This window comes from Peromyscus eremicus, chromosome 11 (assembly GCF_949786415.1).
Source record: "Peromyscus eremicus chromosome 11, PerEre_H2_v1, whole genome shotgun sequence".
NCBI classification, from domain to species: domain Eukaryota; kingdom Metazoa; phylum Chordata; class Mammalia; order Rodentia; family Cricetidae; genus Peromyscus; species Peromyscus eremicus.
The window spans coordinates 26,453,244-26,473,723 of record NC_081427.1 but is presented as its reverse complement, the minus strand read 5'-3'; the positions used below and the strand labels follow the sequence as shown (position 1 = coordinate 26,473,723).

Here is a 20,480-nt window from a genome sequence, read left to right as displayed (position 1 = left end):
GACTCATCCCCAGTCACTCTTCTTCTCCGTTATTTTCAAGTCTTGGCGTTGTGCTCTTAAATAATTAACATCTCAGTCTTGCCTTCTTCATCACCGTTGCTGTCTCAATTCTGCTGCTCTTCTCTTGATATCGTGACTACCAACCCTCTGGCTACTATTCAAAATGCTGTTCCCATTATTTTAAAAACACAAATCTAACCACGCTTCTATTCTATTCTTAGAGTCATGACTAACCTTTGGAAACAATCCCAAGTCCTTGTGTCACTTTTTTTATAATTTGGACCCAGCGTACCCTAATATATATATATATATATATATATATATATATATATATATATATATATATATATATATATCACAGAATATAGATAGATACATGTAATACTATTTGTCAATTCTTGGTACTTGTTAGTTTCTTATCTTCTAAGTTACTAGGTTTTTCTTACAGAATATATCTCCGTGCAGGGTTTGAAAGCGCAACAGAGTGCAATCTCACATTTGTTTTCCAGAATATCTGCCAGACACTGTGGTGCTCTGTAAAAGGCTTCTGTCGCTCGAAGCTGGATGCTGCTGCAGACGGGACACGCTGTGGTGAGAAGAAGGTGATGTGTCCTTTGCCTGAGGAAGAAAGGTGGGAGGGCACTTGGCCTGGAGTTCTTGGTTAGAGGCGGGAAGAAGGCCCTGGAGGGTGTGATGAGCACCCAGTGTCGCTCACACAGTCAGACCAGACACAGGAAATGATTCCACCTCTGCTGCTCTTTCAAACCTTTGCTGGGACCAGGTGGTCTGTGAGAAAGGGCTGAGCACAGCTCTATACTTTACCTGCAGAGCATTAGCCCCATCTTCCCCTGATAAACTTCTATGGAGTTTCTGGTCTTTTTGGAGCTTGCTAATCAACTTTCATTTTTGACATTTCTCCCTCAAATATGGAAGACTGGAAGGCATAGGTGAGTGGCTTCTTCTTTTCATAAACATCAGGTTGGGGTCCTTTATAATCTTCCTTCTTTCTGTCTGGCATTACTAAATGTCTTAAAGTTCTGCCCACTTTCTTAAGTAGAAAAGTCTTACAGCCACAACTCACAGACATTAGATCTCCTCCAGACTGCCTGAGGGGATGGTGACCCACTAAGCCTGTTGGGTTATTTTGGGTCTGTGACTTAGGAGTTTAGTGGGTATCTTTATATAGCTTGAGTTTGGCACCATCTATCATTGAGTTTATAGATATAGTATAAAACTGATACTAGAAACTGAACTTAATGAGGAAGTATGTGAGCCCTTTTCAGTGCAGCCCCTGATGTATTATTCTAGGAAGTCTGGCTTGGAAAGAACTGGGTTCAGACTAAGAAAGCCTTTGGCCCTGCTTTCTATGGAATCTTCCTGACATGTGTTCCCTCTGTCATTATCTCTTTGCAGTGGTGTATGGCTGGAAAGTGTATCACAGTGGGGAAGAAACCAGAGAGCATCCCTGGAGGCTGGGGACGCTGGTCACCCTGGTCCCACTGCTCCAGGACCTGTGGGGCGGGAGCTCAGAGTGCAGAGAGGCTCTGCAACAACCCCGAGTAAGGCCTGGCATGGTTTACTTTCCTTTCTCTGTACGTGCTGGGACACTATTCTCGAATGGCAGGACACCATGCTTGAAGGTGTCTGAGAGAAATTAGATCAATTCCCAAAGGCCAAAAGACCCAGACGATTCACACGGGGTGAAAAAAGGACTTCTGTTTCAATATGTTTTTACTTGGCATTGGAGTCTGAATGGACAAGTAAGCTTATTCCATCATTTGGATGAAACAAAGCCATTTTAAATGTGTAAGAAAATTTCGTTTAAACATTCTAGCTATGCAGAAGCCTCTGAGAGCTAATGCAATTAGATCTTTCCAGATAACTACACTCTATCAGTAAGAAGTAGATTCATTAAACTCAGTTTTGTTGATATGATTATAAGTGGGTTTCAATCACAATGAACGTACAATTACATAAAAGTATTCATCCCTCATATAAGTAGTAAAATGGTCATGTACATTTCTGAAGTTAATTATCAATATTAAGATTCTAGCAACATATTTTTATGAATCTTAGGATTACATAATGGCCTGTAAAGGATTTCACAATTCTATTTTTTAATTCAGTATTTTCATATAATAAGCTTATAATGTTACATGTGTGTGAGTTAAGTTTAAATTGTCATGCTCTTAAATAAATTGCATTCTTGATTTCATTACTTCCTCACATACAAGTTTCTAAGTATACAGTTTTTAAGGATGCATTTGATACTTCTTAGAAGTGGAAACTAGAATACACTTCTTTTTTCCTAGACTTGCCTTTGCTTTGAAGAATAAGAGCCATGTTTTTTAAAAGCAAGTGATAAAAGTGATTACAAGGCCTCTCAGTATCTAAGTTCCAAATTTTAATCCTCTCCTTTGCTTAATAAACATAGTACTATATATATATACTATATGTACATGTGTTATATATGCACACTATTTGCTATATATAAAGTATGTTTTTCTGAGAATTAGATTTTAATATCTGTAGCTTAATATATTACCTATTATATAATCAATTACAAAAAAGTGGTACTTATGGGGTCACCACTTACAAATGTAAGGATTTGCTTAAGGAATGATGATATAATTGTTTTAAAATTTTGTCCCTCAATAAAACTGTATTACTTCAAAAATTCAACAGCAGGACTTTCTTATATAGTACTTTATTTTTAGAGAAAATACTTAGTTTGGCCAGAAATGTGCTTTTAAAGATAGAAAATATAGACAATTTTCTCTGAGACTTGTGGTGTGTATTCAGCCATCACTCCCTAAACTTGGGAAGATGTTCAGTAACATATTGGTCTTCAGAGAAGGCAAGGTGTGGCTGAGGAATTGAAGAATGATTCCCTAGTTTAGTGTTAGAGGATAAGGTATCCTAAAGCCCATCTCCAAGTCTGCAATTTCTCAGTCTCATTGGTTAAGTGATAACATCTGATATCATAACTCGTTTTCCCGATTTTATTGAGATCACTGTCAATGGGAACTGTAGCAGGCTTCTTTCTTTTGGGCCACCACCCAGCTCCCAACTCATGACACAGAGACTTATTAGTTATAAATGCTCGGCCTAGCTTAGGCTTGTTTCTGGTTAGCTCTTTTAACTTAAATTAACCTGTTTCTCTTTATCTACCTTTTGCCTCAGGGCTTTTTACTTTACTTTCCTTATGTATGTCTTACTTTCACTGCTTCTTATGTCTGACTGACTGGTGGCTGCCTGGCTTCTTGCCCTGGGTGTATTTCTCTCTTTCTCCCTTGTTCTCTTCTCTCATTCTTCTCTTTTATTCTTGCTCTTAGATTTCTCCTCCTATTTATTCTTTCTGCCTGCCAGCCCCATCTACTCTTCTCCTGCCTAGCTATTAGCCATTCAGCTTTTTATTAGACCAATCAGGTGCCTTTTGCAGGCAAGGTGAAACAAATGCAACACATCTTTACATAATTATATACACATCCTCACATCATTAAACAAATGTAACCTAAACAAATGTAACACAATGTAACACACTTTTACACAGTTAAGGTAATATTCTGCAGCATAAACAAATGCTAACACATCTATACTTAGTTAAAACAATATTTCACAACAGGGAACAAGTTGTATAAAGATCTCTGTGATTCCAGTGACATAGTCAGATTAGTGTATGAGCCAGCTATACCCACTTATGCTGGAAGACTATAGCTTTCTTTGATCACTATTAATACACAATTGTCTAAAAAATTATTTTTCTCTGGGTACTGACCTTATCTTTGAGAGTGGTCAAGTGAGACCAACCACAGGGATGCTGGCAGAGTTTGGCTCATAAGAGGCTCTTGGTAATATTTGTCAAATGGAAATATGATGGACAGGTGCCAAGTCACAGAGTCTCTGTTATTGAATGGATACTAGCATGACCTCAGAAGTTAATGACAATTCTTAGTACCTCCTACAAGGAAGAAATGAATGAAAAGCCTGCTAGGTGAGCTGCCCTAAGCTGAAGTCACACTAAGAAAGATGAGAAGGGAGTAGAGTAATTCTGATGAATGTCAAAGAGAACAAGAACATGACTAGACTTGTAGAATTATCTCAGGGCTGCATATTGGCTGAGATAGCCATGGATAAGAACTCAGGCTGTAGATCATAACACATGGTCCAAACCTTGGCTTTACCGCTGTCATCTGGGAAAACACACTTCTGGCTTCCAGCATGTACTAGCATCTCTCCTGCTCACAAATCGGCCTTTTCTCTGAGACTGTTCTCTAGGTCTCTCCCTTCCAAGAACTCTTTCTAGCCAACCTCACTTCCACTTAGTGCTCTCTCCTATCCAAAGCTTTGTTCTACTCAGTGTCAGGCATACTTACTTATTGTGTTAAAATTCCTCACTTCTTACGTAAGTTTATTAAGGGCTAGAGAGATGGCTCAGCCATTAGAGGCTAGGCTCAGGACCACAATTTATTTTAATGTTTTTCACAATATTGTAAATTTCAAGGGAACACAGGACTTGTGTTGACTATATACTAATTCTGTCTTCCTCACAGCATGGTGTTGAGAACAGTATTGTATTTCCATGTTGGTTTGTATTCACGATCTCTAAAAGAGTGTATTGTGTTGTCAATACTTAGCATGTACTAACTACTACTCTATTAAATGTTTATGTGCATTGTCTCATCAGACCTTTAATATCTTTGTAGAATAAAGATCAGCATGCTCATTTCATAGTAAAAAACAACTGAGACTCAGAGAATTAAGATAGCTTGTTTAGATTCATCTGACTGCTAGAAAGTTAACCTGATTTGAGCTCCAGTCTTTGGCCCCATTATGTTACACTACAGTGATGGTCACTGTATCTCTCCGGGGTACAGCAAGGTACAGGTAAGAAGGTGAAATAAGTCACCTGGGAGCTATCAAAGGATATACAGCTGCTCTCTGCTTCTCTGAGAGCAGAATTGATACACCATCTTCTCCCCTTATACATGATACTGACTGAGGGGTTCTCACGTGAGTTACAAAGGAAATAAAATGTGGCAAATGTGTTCTAGAAATAAGATTAATTTACTTCTTTATTGAATAGTTAAGATGTCGCTGTGCTTACTGCACTACATAGAGGAATTAGAACTTGAATAGTGTCGTTAAAGGACTATCCTCAGGAAAAATCCAGTAAGTACAGTTAGAACAAAGAGTGTCTTTTAAAATGAGAAAGAGATCACTTGTGGTTGGAGTCCAGGAAGGATTTATGATGGAGGGAGCATTTATTTGGTCCTCAAAGAATAGACAGCATATAGACATGTGAAAGCTCAAGAGGAAGGAAGTCCAGCAGAGGTACAGAGAAACACTAGGACATAGGGAGAAGTATATAAAGGAGACTATGCAAAGTAAGATGGAGAGAGTCAGTTAAGACAGGACCACAAAAGCCCAGAGTGCCAGTCTCAGGATCTGAGACTTGACTGACATGATTTCCAGCTGCTGAGTGACACTAAACATCCTTAAGCAAGAAACTAATAAACTCAAGATAATCTAATAGTATACAGACAACATTGTGCACCGTGGACTGTATTTGTTTTCAATGGACAAAGGGAACACAGGAATGAAGGACTGGAGCAACAGTCAGACTGGTCTGGTAGCTTAAATAACTGGGGAAGAGAAAACACATATAAAAATACAGCTCTGTAGGCTGGACATGGTGGTGAATGCCTTGGTTGTTGTTGTTGTTGTTTGTTTGTTTTGTTTTTTTAAGACAAGGTTTCTCTATGTAACAATCCTGGCTGCTCTGAAACTCACTTTTTATAGACCAGGCTAGCCTCAAACTCAAAGAGATCCACCTGCCTCTGCCTTCCAAGTGCTGAGATTAAAGGCATGTGCCAAGCATGCCCAGTGAATGCCTTTGATTTTAGCACTCTGGAGGTGAAGACAGATCTCTGTGAGATCAAAGCCAGCCTGGTCTACCTGGCAAGTTTCAGGCCAGTCAGGAGTACATAATGAGATCTGCTCTCAAAAACAAACAAACAAACAAATAAATAAATGCAAACAACTGGTAGCCAGGTCCAAGATTGGCCACATATGAATGATTCCGTAATCTGGCCATTGTTATTGCTAAGAAAGAATCAGAGAAAGAAGAGATGTTGAAAGGAAAATGATGTTTCTGTTTTGGTCATATATTTTTTCCTGAGGATTTTACAGTTGGATATGTATATCTATATCTATATCTATATCTATATCTATATATCTATATATCTATATATTAAAGCAGGCATATATAATTAAATTAGGCATATATGTGTATATATACATACATATATACATATACATATATATAATTTAAAAACAAGAACCTTAGGACTGAAAGGCTGGTGCGAAACATACACCTCCAAACAGTATGTAATTGGAAGGTTTTTATCTCTTTCTTTAGGACAGAAACAGGCATGGTTTGACAAGGAATAGTTATAAAGGAAATTGTTGGCTTCTCATGAAACTCAAAGAACAGTCTATCTGTTTCCTCTGCAGACCAAAGTTTGGAGGGAAATACTGCACCGGAGAAAGAAAACGCTATCGCTTATGCAATGTCCACCCCTGCCGCTCAGACACCCCGACTTTCCGGCAGATGCAGTGCAGTGAATTTGACACTGTTCCCTACAAAAATGAATTCTATCGCTGGTTCCCAGTGTTTAATGCAGGTAAGGGGCCTTCAACATGAATCTTAGACCTAGAGCTTCTCAGAAGCCCTGCAAAGGTCAACAGAGAGAAGTGTACCATCAGGGGATCTCAACTGTAGAAAACAGTTATACTGACTGACTCAATATGACTTCTAAATGTTGAAGGCTGAATATGTCCAGTGTTTCTCTGTAGGAGATAAAAGTGATGTACTTCAAACATAGTGCCTCGCTTTCAATAAATGGGACACTCAGGGATTTAGTTACACATTGCTTGTTGATGGTCCCATGGAACCAAATGTGATTTCAGTAGATATTCAGAACAGATGGGGTGGGAATAATTTCAATGTAGCTGATGGGTTTATGTATAATAGGTCTTTCTGTGAAGGAAAGACAAAGTAAGGCATTCAAAACAGTCATTCCATATAGAGGAGAACAGCTCAAAAAAGTCAAGATAGTAAGAATGCCTTAATCAGAATTTAATACTGGGCCTGAGGTCAACATTTCATATGTGAAACACAGCATAAGAAGGTTAGAAAGTTAGCACACACCTTTAATCCCAGCACTTGGGAGGCAGAGCCAGGCAGATCTCTGTGAGCTCAAGGCCAGCCTGGTCTACAGAGCAAAATCCAGGACAGGCACCAAAACTACACAGAGAAATCCTATCTCGAAAAACAAAAACAAAAAACAAAAGGAAGAAGAAGATTAGAAAATAAACCAAAGCTCTAAGGATGCATGTCAAGGGATGGAGACATAACTGAAGAATGTAACTATGGCTTTGGCCACACTGTCAGATATAATTCTACATTCTCTCCTGAACGTGAAGTCAGTGATCCTTCACCTATGCTAATCATTGTTATTTGAACAAGGAATAAAGCAAGGGATAGGCAAGGGAGTAAAAAGAACAGCTAATCTAATTTTCCTCTGATTATTAGATTCTTGAAATTCCAATGTGTTGAGATGATGCAAGAATCTGCCACTTGGCTTCTAGAACAATTCTAGTCCATAGTCTGGAAAGAAAAACTCTACCAAGATTTGCCCACTGTGAGTCTCCAAAACATCTTGATAGCTATCATTTTTTCTTGTCCCCAGTTCTTGCTTTGTGAGAGTGAGACAATTGGTTATTGGTGCAACTGAAACATTTGCTTATAGGAAAACCAATGTGTACACTCACATGGACTCCCAAAATAAGTAATGATGAAGGTACACTTAGTCAGTGCCATCTGTGTCTATGTTCTGCATATTGTGTGTTTTGCTGAAACAGTTGGGGTCACTGAATGTATGGGCTGAATGAGTAGCTTTGTAGGCCTAACATACTCAAACAGCTCCACTGGTGTCGTAGGTATTCTGTTTGTATCCCAGCCCCTCCCCGAGTTCAGAATTGGACTTGACTATATTGATTGCTTGTAGCTAGAGTTTTCCTGCCTGGCCCACATTCAGGACAAATCTCTGTCATCTGCCAGTCCCACAGCCGCTCAGACCAAACCAAGTAAACATAGAGACTTATATTATTTACAAACTGTATGGCCGTGGCAGGCTTCTTGCTAACTGTTCTTATATCTTAAATTAACCCATTTCTATAAATCTATACCTTGCCACATGGCTCATGGCTTACCAGCATCTTCACATGCTGCTTGTCATGGTGGCAGCTGGCAGTGTCTCCGTCTGCCTTCCTGTTCTCTCAGTTCTTCTCTCTGTTAGTCCCGCCTATACTTCCTGCCTGGCCACTGGCCAATCAGTGTTTTATTTATTCACCAATCAGAGCAATTTGATATTCAGACCATCCCACAGCAATTGCTGGTGGCTCAAATAGCTTGACTCGGAATAAAAGGGTTGATTCAATTTGGCTTTTCATTGGTTTATAATTATCATGTACCTGTTTTTGCTTAGTATGGCTATAGGTACTAAATAAATGAGGGCAGTAAGAGTAGGCAAAGCCTTTGTATGCTTTAGAGTGACTGGTTTGCAGTTTTCCACTGGAACTGAATGTGCTGGTGGCTGAGCTAACTGCTTATCTGTGATTAAAAGCATCAGCTCTCTCGCCTCCTGTTTCCCCACAGCCCTTGTGACCCACCCACCCGTCTGAGTAGCTGCTGTTTCTCCCAAGCCACATAAAATGCATCCAAACTTTTCATCCTCATCTTACATATTTTTATTCTTCATTTTAAGTTTGATATTTCTACTTCTAATGATTACTTCTTAAGATTATTAACCCCAAAGGTTGAGCCATTCTGTTTTAGCAGGATCAAAAATGCAACCTTTGTTTGAATAATTACATTCAGTTACATGAGCTTTTTGGGGAGAGGAGATGAATCACACAGTAGGAGGGTAAGATTCATCTATTGAAAACAAGTTTTATTTAGTTTTTGCAATTTTTTGTACCTAACGATCACTTTTAGGGTCATTGCTGATGAGTATTAAGTGGTCCTATTTCTGCAGAACTGAAAGTGCAAACTTTGGCTCATTCAGTCACACAACCTTATTGGTAAGGTGAATCAGACAATATGGGGCCAAGAGTTCACCTGTAAATTGATTTTAGTGCTTTCACTTAGCCAAATTACAGATGCTATTGAGATCTAGAGGGAAAACATCACCTGACTGAGACAAAGGATGCAGCAAAGCAGGTGAATAAATGGGAGACAATAAATTAGTACTAGAGGTTTTAGATTCTATGGCTGACATCTGGGTCAGTGAATCTCTGATACACATGACCCCTGAGAATGAAGACCATCCATTGCTACCCTACTTAGAGTCCCATGTGACAGGATAATGATATCTATAGACTCCCCTCAAAGTACCATGAGAGAGAAGCTAGAGAAGTGGGACAGGGACACACATAACTTTTGACTCAGCATTCCTAACTGTTCAAGGAGCACTAAACCTTCCATTTGCATTGTCTTCTTCAACCAGGGTTCTCTCTGGTCTAAAGCATTGATAAACTCTGAAAGGATAAAAGCAGTAGGTCTAGTGGAAGTGGGAAGGAGACTGGAGTGGGGAGTTATAATGAGGGAACAGCAGGAGTAAGAGGGTAGTGGAGATGAAGGGAGAGGGAAATCTACTAAGACACACTTTGTTTGAAAATGCCATAGTGTTATATAATATATGCTAATTTTAAAGACCAATTAAAAAAACAGTGGTTGTTCTACATGCTGCCTGTTATTATTCTTGCCACAAATATCTATGGGTATTTTAGAGGCTTCACAAACCACACACTTACATTCAACAGATATTTGTGTTTTGTATGTGCAGCATACTTCATATATATTTGTATGGTCTAACACTAAAAGGTGTATCCTATACTGGGAAAATAGAATGGAGGGAAGTTTTGGAATAAGGACTTCTCATCATGGAGATATGTTGTGATTATCATGAAATAAAGGAGAGTATTCAAGTTCTATTGTTTCATAGCTACAACATTGTTAAGGACAGAAATATATGTGTTTTATAAACTGTAAACACTTCCAATCAAATGAAAGAAAAATGCATTCTCATTATATCATCACACTTAATCTATTCTCAGAAAGCAATTATTGTCAATAGCACATTTTTTTTTTGTTTTCACAAGAATAGATTGTTCTTGTTGATTCTGAAACTTTCTTGAGTCACTAAGTATAGATCATGGAATGAAAGTTCATGTATTCCTCTCAGTTAATTGTATAGCATTCCATTACAGAAATTCAACTTAGTTGATATATGCATTTCTCTTTGGAAAAGCATTCCATTGCTGCATGAATGTTCTTGACTTCTCTCACTAAGGATAATGCTTATTTTTAATGACAGCCTGAGTTAATAATGTCTCATGACTAAAATGACATTCTGTGTTGATCTATACAGAATATTTTCACTAACAATATTGATAATGCCATAGCATTTAGTTGATAAAGATGAATTAGAAATCTTTTGTAATAGTAATGTTTAATAGTAACCACTCTGGAAGAGGTTAATGCTTTCATGTTTACAACGCTATCCTTCAAAGGGCCTTCTCTGTGCAGATGAAACTCGGAAAACTTTGCGCTGGGAATAAAATTTGGGTCACAGTAGCTCAAACTCCAGTGCCAAGTGAAGGAGACTTCCCAGTTCTGAACTTCTTTCTGCATCTTATTGAGCTTATATTCCTTCCCAGCCTCTCCTGGCTGGCAATAGCTGATCAACATACACTTGACCTGAATGTCCCTAAGAACATGGCTGTTGAGGACACCACAAACCCACAGCCACAGAACTGTCAACAGGAGGACCTCTGTAATTAAGACACAAACAGGATATCCTTGAATGAGGTCCACAGTTACAGTAAAAGAAAGTCTGGAGATACTTTCTCTCTGAACAAGATCTATATTCCTTATGCTAAATGGGCAAGCTGCCAGTTATTTAGAAAATATGAAAACAAAGTATAAACTTAAAGCAAGGTTGATTAATAATGAATAATCTGCAGAGAGATTTTGTGTTCATTTGTTTGTTTGTTTGTTTGTAATGAGAACTGAGCAGCCGTTACAAGTCTCTTAACTACTTGAAAAAATTGGAATGAAACTCATAAAATGCCAATGCTATTTTAATGAACTTTAGAACTCCTTAAGCTAATGATGAGGATATAGAAATGATGACCATCATTTGCTGAGCACTTATTCTTTATATTTAGCATAGAGCCAAGTGTTTGACATACTGCTGAAGCACAGAAAGATTAAGTCATTTTCTCATGATAATATTAGATTTTCGTGAACTGAAACTCTTTTCATCTGTTCTCTGTAGAAATTATTTCAGCATCTAATACTTTCTCCCTATATATGCACCATAAGATAATGTATATTAAATTAAAATGGAATCCAATTGGTGTGTTACCGAATTTGTATAATGGTACAAAAAACTGGACCCATTAAGTATCTCATCAAAGATGTTTATGTGGAATTAAAAGACTTTTAAAGGACATATTGAAGTAGTACTTCGGATCCCGAACTCAAACAATCTGGTTGATTAGCTTTGCCATTCATACTGGAAGACCATGGGATTTACCTCTCTTAAACCTACAATTTCTAAATCTTGATGTAGGTAATAAAATTACTAACTTCACAGGAGTTGTGAAAGGAGATAACCTGTATAAATCAAAACAAAGTCTAGAAATAATGTTTAGTAAAGCATTACCTGCTAATTTCAGCAAGTCAAATTTCTTTTAATTTACTGTATAAACAAAACTAACAAAAAATCTCTTTGGGTAGTTTTATCTTTCAGGAAGGATGTCACATATTGCAGACCCACAAACCTATAAAAGCATGGGGACTTCACCACTCAGGAACTTGGTATATGTAGTACTTAACATGGATGGAGGGTTATTCACTATAACAACACAGTTATATGACTATAAGATCAAGTGCCTCCTTAAACCTTGCATTCTGCTTCACGCCCTGACTCATCCCAGAAGCTTTGAAGTAAATAGGCATTTTATTTTGTTTGCAATAGAGTCTTACCATACAGCCTTGGCTGTCCTAGAATTCATTATGTAGACTAGGCTGGCCTCATACTCACAGAGATCCCTCTACTTCTGCTTCCTGGGTGCTGGAGTTAAAGATGTGTACCAGCATACCTGGCAGTATGTAACTTTTAAATGCAATCTCTGCAATTATTGAGGAATGGTTTCCTTTTCTGCATGTGTCCAAATACAAAATCATGAGTCTGATTTCTCAAACTCAAATCAATGTCACAGGGATTGGTTCCCTAGATTGAACATATGAATGAATGTTCTCATCCCTGGGAAAGCATAATTATTCCCAGGTGGCTGCCCCATGTGCTTCTACTCCAGTTTGGTCAGTGACAGTGTTAATCTCACTGCCGTGAAAGGAAATTGACAGTAATCCCAGTTTATGTTTTACCCTCCATTTTAAGATCCTGTCCATGGCCCTTTGTAGAATAATCTCCTTGACATATTCCAACTCTGTCCATCTTCTCAGGCAGCTATGAAATCATTTGGTGTTCTTCATTTACATATACCTTACTTTAAGCTTTATACTGATGTATCTGACCTCTGTCTCCAGTTTGTCCAGAGGACTTAGTATTTAATGTTCAGACTCTTTGCTCTTGGCTATGCTTGCTTGAGTTTTACACTTTTATTTTTGTCACATGGATCATCACATCCTTAAATCAACATAGTGCTGGACACCTTAGTTTTGCATCTGATGTTTATCCACGTAGGATAAGGCTGGTCTCAGCATCAAGAGGCCACCAGCTCTGCCCATAGCACACAGATCTAAGAGAGCTTCCTATGGGGATTTCTGAAGAAGACATTCTCAAGTTCTCACCTAAAGAAGTGTAGGCTTGGGGTATAGCTTCATGGTAGAGTGCTTGCCTAGCATGTGGGAGGCATTAAATTCAATTTCTAGCTCTGCAATAAAATACCACACTCAAACTATATCATTTAAAAGAAAAATACTACCTTTCATATTATCCAAGTAGCACATGTACAGATACAGGTAGGTGTGTTTTATCATTGTTTCTGTCTTTGTTCCCAAGGCAGTGAAAAACTGACCCTAAGAATGACTTCCAAGTGGGACCCAGGGTAAAGGGATGGGCTCCGGTGATAATTAGGTTCAGTTCCAATTTGCAAAATCTCATATCCTTTGCCTCTATGTAGTTGTCAATTTGTATCTAAGCACTTCTTGGGGTTGGGAGAAATATGACTACTCATTAGGGTGTGTGTTAAGATGGCGGTGCTGACGTTGGTGCCATGGGAAGGGACTGCCTCCCCCCTAAAACTTGGCTTGCCTTACTACAGAGAGCAGGTGTCACACTTGTCTTGATACTGTATTTATTACCTATTATTATTGATTTTCTAGGTTAACACTAATGTCCCAGGCTTTCTTATTTTTAGGTACATAGTTCAGTGTAGGATTGAAAAGTCTCTTCATTTACAACAAAGGGCATAATAGTATTTTCAACCAATCTCACAAATGTAATTAATTATAATGTTTTGCTGACAAAAAGATGAAAAATGCCTACATTTTAGCAAGAGTCTTGGAAAGGCAAAAGATGGGTTCTTAAATGGTACTTGTAGGTCATGGGGACACAGGAATCTTGGGGAAGGGTCTGAGCTTCAGAGTTAACTCACAGGGATTTACCTTTTCCTCACTTCAGCACATCCTTGTGAGCTGTACTGCAGACCCATAGATGGACAGTTTTCTGAGAAAATGCTGGAGGCCGTCATCGATGGTACCCCATGCTTTGAAGGCGGCAGCAGCAGAAATGTCTGTATTAATGGCATATGTAAGGTATTGGGTATGTTTCTTTAATCTACAACTTTACAAAATGGTGGTTTTTGAATTTATGAAGTCAGATGTTGTGGCTTATTCCTTTATGGCATTTACATATATCTGATTTCTTCATTAATAAATGGTCAGATACACAAGAAGATAAGACCTCTCGATACTCATTAAAGCCACAGTTTGTTCTGAGTAGTCTTTCCAGATGATATTTTATTTTTTGATTTGCTAATGGTCACAATGATATTATTTTAGACATCAAGCAGAGTCAAACTGAAGAGCCCAATTAAAGGCACATTATAGGAAAAGGCAGCCTAGACTATTTCAAGAATATTAAATTTGAAAAAAAACTCATCCTAATAATGTTTTCTATAAAGTTTCTCCATTGTCAGCCTGAATGTCTCAGAAGGAAAGAACATAATAGGTAGTAATAACATAGGCTGTTGATTTTAAGTATTTTCTAGACTCACCCTATTAATCAACTCAAGCTTTACCCGTTTAGACCTGATTTGTTAATGCTGTGAAGAGTAAAGCCATTAAAACTATTTCTTGTCACTTGTGTTTAATTTTTCAAAGAATGGAGGGATAAGTCTTGTGATTCAAAGCCCAGGCATAAATCTATCTAAAGAGAAGGAACTTTTAGTTAGTTAAAGGAAAATGGTCCCGTGACACCTAATGTACTGTTAATAAAACAATGCTTTAGTCCTCATGCTCAAGACTAGAAAATCATTCCACACCATCATTTACCAGCTGTATCATCTTGGACATATTTCTGTAAGACTCAGCTTTCTGCCATAAAATTGGAATACTATTTTTTCTCATTTTTATTATTTATTTGAAAATTTCATGCAATGTATACTATTCATATTCACCTTCCTCCTAAATCCAACTCCCAATTCCCTACCCACCTAACTTTGTATCTCTTTTTTTTCCCATTAAGTATAGTTTCTGTTGCCTTTGTACTCTTGAATCTGTGGCATGCCTCTAAAGTAGGGTCAGCCTGCCAGAGGCCACACCATTCAGGAAATTTGATTCTCCTTCATCTATCAGCTATCAGTTGCTAATAGCTCCATGATGAGATTTCCGTCTGGCTTGAGCTTGTGCGGGTCTTATGTATGCTACCACAACTGCTGCCAGATCATGGGTGCAACTGCTTTGCTGTGTCTGGAAAACACTGTCCCCTTGTGTCATTTGCTGCCTCTTGCCCTTACAATCTTTCTGCCCCCTCTTCTCCAGTGATTCCTGAGCCTTGGGAGGAGACAGTATGATATTGATGTCCCATGTAGGGCTAAGCACCCTGAAGTCTCTTATGCTCTGCATGCTAACCAGCTGTGTGAGCGTTTCTATTAATTATTATCTACTTTAAAAAGAAGCTTCTCTGGTGAGGGTTGAGAGATACACTAATATCTGGGTATAATATAATTAGGAATCCATTTAGTACTGTGGCCATTTAATAGAGTAATAGTAGCAGGTTCTCCCCCTAGGACCTCGGACCTGTCTAGCCACAGATTCTTGACTCTGATAACAGTGACAGGTCTGAGTTTCAGCCTGTAGAGCAGGCCTCCCATCCAATCAGAATGTGGCTGGTTGCTTCCATGACATTCATGCCACTATTGCCCCAGGGCCCCACTTTTTCAGGCCAGTTAGAGCTCATAGGGTTCACATATGGCTAAGACTGATGATCACTCTTCTCCTCCAGTGGTCTGATAGCTCTTTTCAACACTATGAAAGCTAGCCAGTAGGGATGAAGCTTGTAGGTGAGTGCCAGCTTTATTTCTCCATGTTCTGATCCAACTACGCAGTATCTTTAGCCATATGATCTTACCCTCAAATTCTTGAGGGTATCAAGATAATTAGCAATAGTTTGTAAGGTTTGCAGGATCTGTGGGAATTTACTGGTCAACAGCTCTACAAGAGATAAGCCTTTCCTGGTACTTGGCCTTTTATTTGTTGGCCTCTGGTAACTAGTAGTGGCATTGTTGCCCCATTATAGGGTAACTTCCCTTTAACTCTTTGTATATATGTATACATACATCTATAGTAGTAGTTTCCGTGTGATTTATTCAAAATGTCTTTGATGATAGTTATTGCTTCCCGTATCCCCCACTTTACCCTTCCTTTTATCCACCCATTTAACCTTTTCTGTTCATTAGCACACTTCAGCCCTTCACACCACTGCATTCTGTCTTCTATTTCCCTTCTTTTGAAATCCACCTCTCATGGCTTCTGTGGGGGTTCCAAATGGAATATACATGTCCAAAGATTCAAAACTAACCTCCATAAATGAGAGGAAACCAAGCAATGTTTGCCTTTCTGAGTATGTGCTACTCATAATGAGTATTTCCAGTTCCATCCTTTACCAGAAATTTTCATAATTGTGTTTTCCTTGGCAGTTTGATAATATTCCATTGTGTAAATGAGCTACCCTTCAGAGAGTTCTCAAAGGATGAAACACAAAAGACCGAGAATCATTTTTAAAATGTCAACATCTTTAGCTATCAGAAAAATACAAATGAAAACCATTTTGATATTTTATCTTATTCCAATCAGGTCTAAGAGCAAAAACACGTGAACAAGCAAACAAATAAAAGTAAAATACAGTGATGATAAATGCTGACTGCCTGGCATAGGTATGGTAAAAGGGGATACTTACTCACTGTTGGTGGGGATGCAAACTGATACATCCCCTCTGGAAATCAATGTAGAGGTCAGGGCCGTCAAAAAGGTAGGAGTAGATCTACCACATGATCCAGCCATACAACTCTAGGGCATATGCCAAAAGGACTCCCCATCCTAATAGAGGTAATTGATCATTGATGTTCATTATTGCTCTATTCACAATAGCAAGAAAATGAGAACAGCCTCGGTATTTAAAGGACAATGAATGGATGATAAAAATGAGGATAGTACATTGTATGCATGTATGGACTTTTCAAACAATAAATAAAAATGTTATTTTTTAAATTAGGATTTTAATATATCTACTTAATATGGACTGCCAAATATTTTTATGAGATCATATTCCCTAAACTGTTAAAAGATGCACTGATATACACAATAAACTCAATGAATTTTACTTTGTAAAAAGTTACAACAATGTTTTTTCAACTGAGCAGAATGAAAAACTATTGCATAAATGTTTAGTATCATAGGATGGTATATTTTCCATCTTGAAATTTCTTTTGTCTTTACCTGAATAGAGACAAAAACATAGGAGGCAAGATAGCGATTTCCAGGTTCCAGTGAGCTAATAACAAGTCATGTTAGACTTCAACTTTAAAAGCATTCAACCAAAATTTTCATTTAAATTTAGTTTTCAGGCAGCTACAAAGAGCCCCCAAACATGTATTTTGGATTAAGTCAGTTTAGATATTTCAGGACCAAACAACTCCAACTTTCTCTAAAGAAGGAATTCTGGCTAATGTAGATGTCCTGGCTACATTTTAGATGCATCAAGACAGCTTTTAAAACTTACTGATTTCGGGGCTTTATCTCAAACTGGTTAAGTCAGAATCTCATGACAGAGACACTGATATTTTAAAAGCTCCCAACTTGATTATGCAGTCAGGGCTGAGAACTGCAGTCACCAGAAAGGTAATGCTAAAATTGACTTTTAGACCTGAGTAAATTTGCATGTATAAAGATACCATTTTATTTTGCATATGAAAACCGGTGTTTTGAGCAAAATATGAGGAGTCCTGGTTGTCTCTACTGAAATCAATCAAATGGACATAATAGAATTTCTTTCAGTTGGCTTTCTCCTCTTTCTAGATGTCAGTTAAGGTCTTTTTCAGGAGCTATAGCTGCCTACTTTCTATAGATCCACAGTAAGTTTTTAAGCTCAAAAACTTATGTCAAATAAAATATACATAATAGTCTAGGTGCGTATCCTCCCAAGATCTAGGTTGTAGGAATTTTCTAGCATTATTAGTCTCCTTATTCCATTGCTATAGTCTCTGAATTAGCTAAAGACTAAGTTTCAGATACAAAAAGTAAGCCCTTGATTCTTCCTTAGCAGGAAACAACAAACCACCATTTCAAAACTAGCTCTGCCATCAAGCTGTCTGGGTTCAAATTCAAGCTCTGGGAACATGGATCAGGTCAGCCATTCAGGAACAGGTGGTTACAGTGTGGCTGGAGACTGTAGCAAAGAACCAGAAAGATTGTTCTGGAAACTTCTGTCAGTGTCAACTCAGGTGATCTGAGGATGCCTTTCCCACTGACAGGAGGAGGAAAGTCCTGTAGGGTGTCCCCTGAGAGTGTCTTGAGGGAAAGTGTAAATTAACCTTGGGAGAGAGTGTTGGATGCAGTGTGAGATGCACCAGGGAGAGACTTTGCGGCGAGCCTGGAGGAACAGCCATGGGTGTGGTGGGGGGGTCATGGACCCCACTCTAAGGGTTTGAGCTCTACATTTACAGCAGTTGTGAGCTAACGAAGAGCTAAGGTGAAAGGTGACATAAGAGCTTCAGTATGACTGGGGAAACTACTTAGCCTCTCTGAACTACACCTTAAAGAGGAAAAGTAAAACTATAGTAGGGCTATCATAAACCGCTTCCTATCAGCTCGGCGACTTAAGACCAGAGAAACATATTGTCTTAGAATTCTAGATGCTAGAAGTCTGAAATCAAGTGTGAACATGGCCTTGTTCTTTGTTCTGAAGCCTTTAATGAAGACTTTGGCACCCCATGTCAGTTCTGACTTTCAGCTACCTCACTCCACTTTCTGTCTCCACTTTCATTAGAGCTGTCTTCACTCTGTGTGTCTGTGTCTGCATCTTCATCGGGGTACCAGCTACTGGGGTTAGAGCCACTGTAGCCCCATATAACCACTTCCTCTTTTGATTGTATCCACAATGATCCTCTCTCCTCCATAAGACCACATTCACAGGTACCAGAGGTAAAGATTTCAACATGTGTGAGTGCACATCATTGGATCTTCAGCAAGAACCAACCTTGAAAAATTAAGGCAAGGAAAGCTTTATGCTATTGTCCCTTTCGTTAAGTGGCAATATCCTTTACCTGTTCTCTTCCACTAAGTATAGCTCTGGCCTGCCTTCATACTTAAAGTTTCATTGACTGGGAACAAAAACATCTGAGAATAAGCATCCTTCTAGTCTCTACAGCTTCCAAGGACTTTGAAAAAAAAAATGATGACATTGAAGGTGACTTAGGCCGTGGTGCCAGTTGGTATATAAGTTCTCAATTTGAGAACTTGCAATGCAAAATAATGCTAAAAAGAAAAAGAAGATGGTGAGATTGCCATTAGTTTTCAGCGTATGGAAGGCTAAACATCTGGTGAATTAGGGACCTATTCTCCCTGATTAGTGATCAGGATAATGTATCTGCACTGCGGGTCAAAACTTGATAGAATGGGAGTTATAAGTGGTTCTGATTGTTTTTCAAAAACACTACCCACCAGGGTGACTATCCATTTTCCAATGATGGAATCAGAGAAGGGTCATGATGAAATCACTATGCACTTTTGCTAGTGGCACCATAGCCATATCTGATTCCACTGGTAACAGAAAGGCCATACAACAAAAGGCTCTGTTTCCAAAGTACATGCTGTCAGATTCAAATGTATTTTTTTCTCTTCAGAGCCCACCCATCCCTTTGCCTTATCTGCAGCAAGGAGAACTGACCTATTAGGCACTTTATTTAGTTTTTATCTCATAGGAGAAGCAAATTGGGGGAGAGATTTTGTTTGCTTTCTGTTATTGTGATAAACACTATGACTAAACACAACTTGGGGAGGAAAAGGTTTATTTCAGCCTATAGGTTACAGTCCATAGTTAAAGGATGCTAAGGTAGGATGTCAAGGCAGAAGCTGGCTTGCTTCCTGAAGTTTGTGCTTAGCCAACATTTTTTTCCTATACCTCAGTAGCACAAGAGATAGCTCTTCCCTCATTGACCTGGGTCCTTCTACATCAACTATCAATCAAGAAAATGCAACAAGGCATGCTCGCAGACCAATCTTATGGGTACAGCCCCCTAATTGAGATAACCTACCATTTCCCTACCTGCGATAACTCTAGGCTGTGTCAAGTTGACATCTGAAGCTAACTAAGAAAGTAAGGTCTCCTCAAGAATCCATTTTATGTGCCATAACATAATACACTAGGGAAGTATTCAGGTCTCTTCTCTCCAAGTCTTGTCCCCTAGATATGTAAGCTAGTGTTGCTGGAGAAACATAAGCAACCACTCAAGTAGAGAGACATGGGCTTGAAGGATTCATATTTAATTTTTGGTTTGTCTTACTTTATTATTCACAGTAAAAGCATTCCTCTGTTGGTAGAGATTAAGTAAAACACTTTAAAATCAACATGTCTCAGAACATGTTTCCCTGGCTCACTCCAAATCAGTGGAAGAATGAAGGTCACTGGGAATATGATTTATAAAGGTCAGCTTATTAGAGAGTGCACAAGGTTGGCATAAACATATCACTTGTGTAAGGGTTGGCATTTTATTTCTAGCCAGTGCAAACATCTATCTCGAACATTCTTCTTTCCATTGTGACTTGTATAATTAAGTTTTGCTTTTCAGAAAATCTCTTAGTGCTTTTTGTTCCCCAACTAAGT

At 38.5% G+C, this 20,480-nt stretch overlaps 1 protein-coding gene across 1 annotated transcript in view; it reads left to right on the top strand.

Annotated features, from left to right (window-relative positions):
• The window catches only part of Adamts12 (ADAM metallopeptidase with thrombospondin type 1 motif 12), a 120,984-nt gene that overhangs the window by 19,103 nt on the left and 81,401 nt on the right, over positions 1-20,480 (top strand). Inside the window, exons 6-9 of the mRNA XM_059276743.1 lie at positions 510-602; positions 1,414-1,559; positions 6,517-6,686; positions 13,779-13,912. Coding sequence (XP_059132726.1) covers positions 510-602; positions 1,414-1,559; positions 6,517-6,686; positions 13,779-13,912 — 543 coding nt within the window. The remainder of the gene's footprint in view (positions 1-509; positions 603-1,413; positions 1,560-6,516; positions 6,687-13,778; positions 13,913-20,480) is intronic.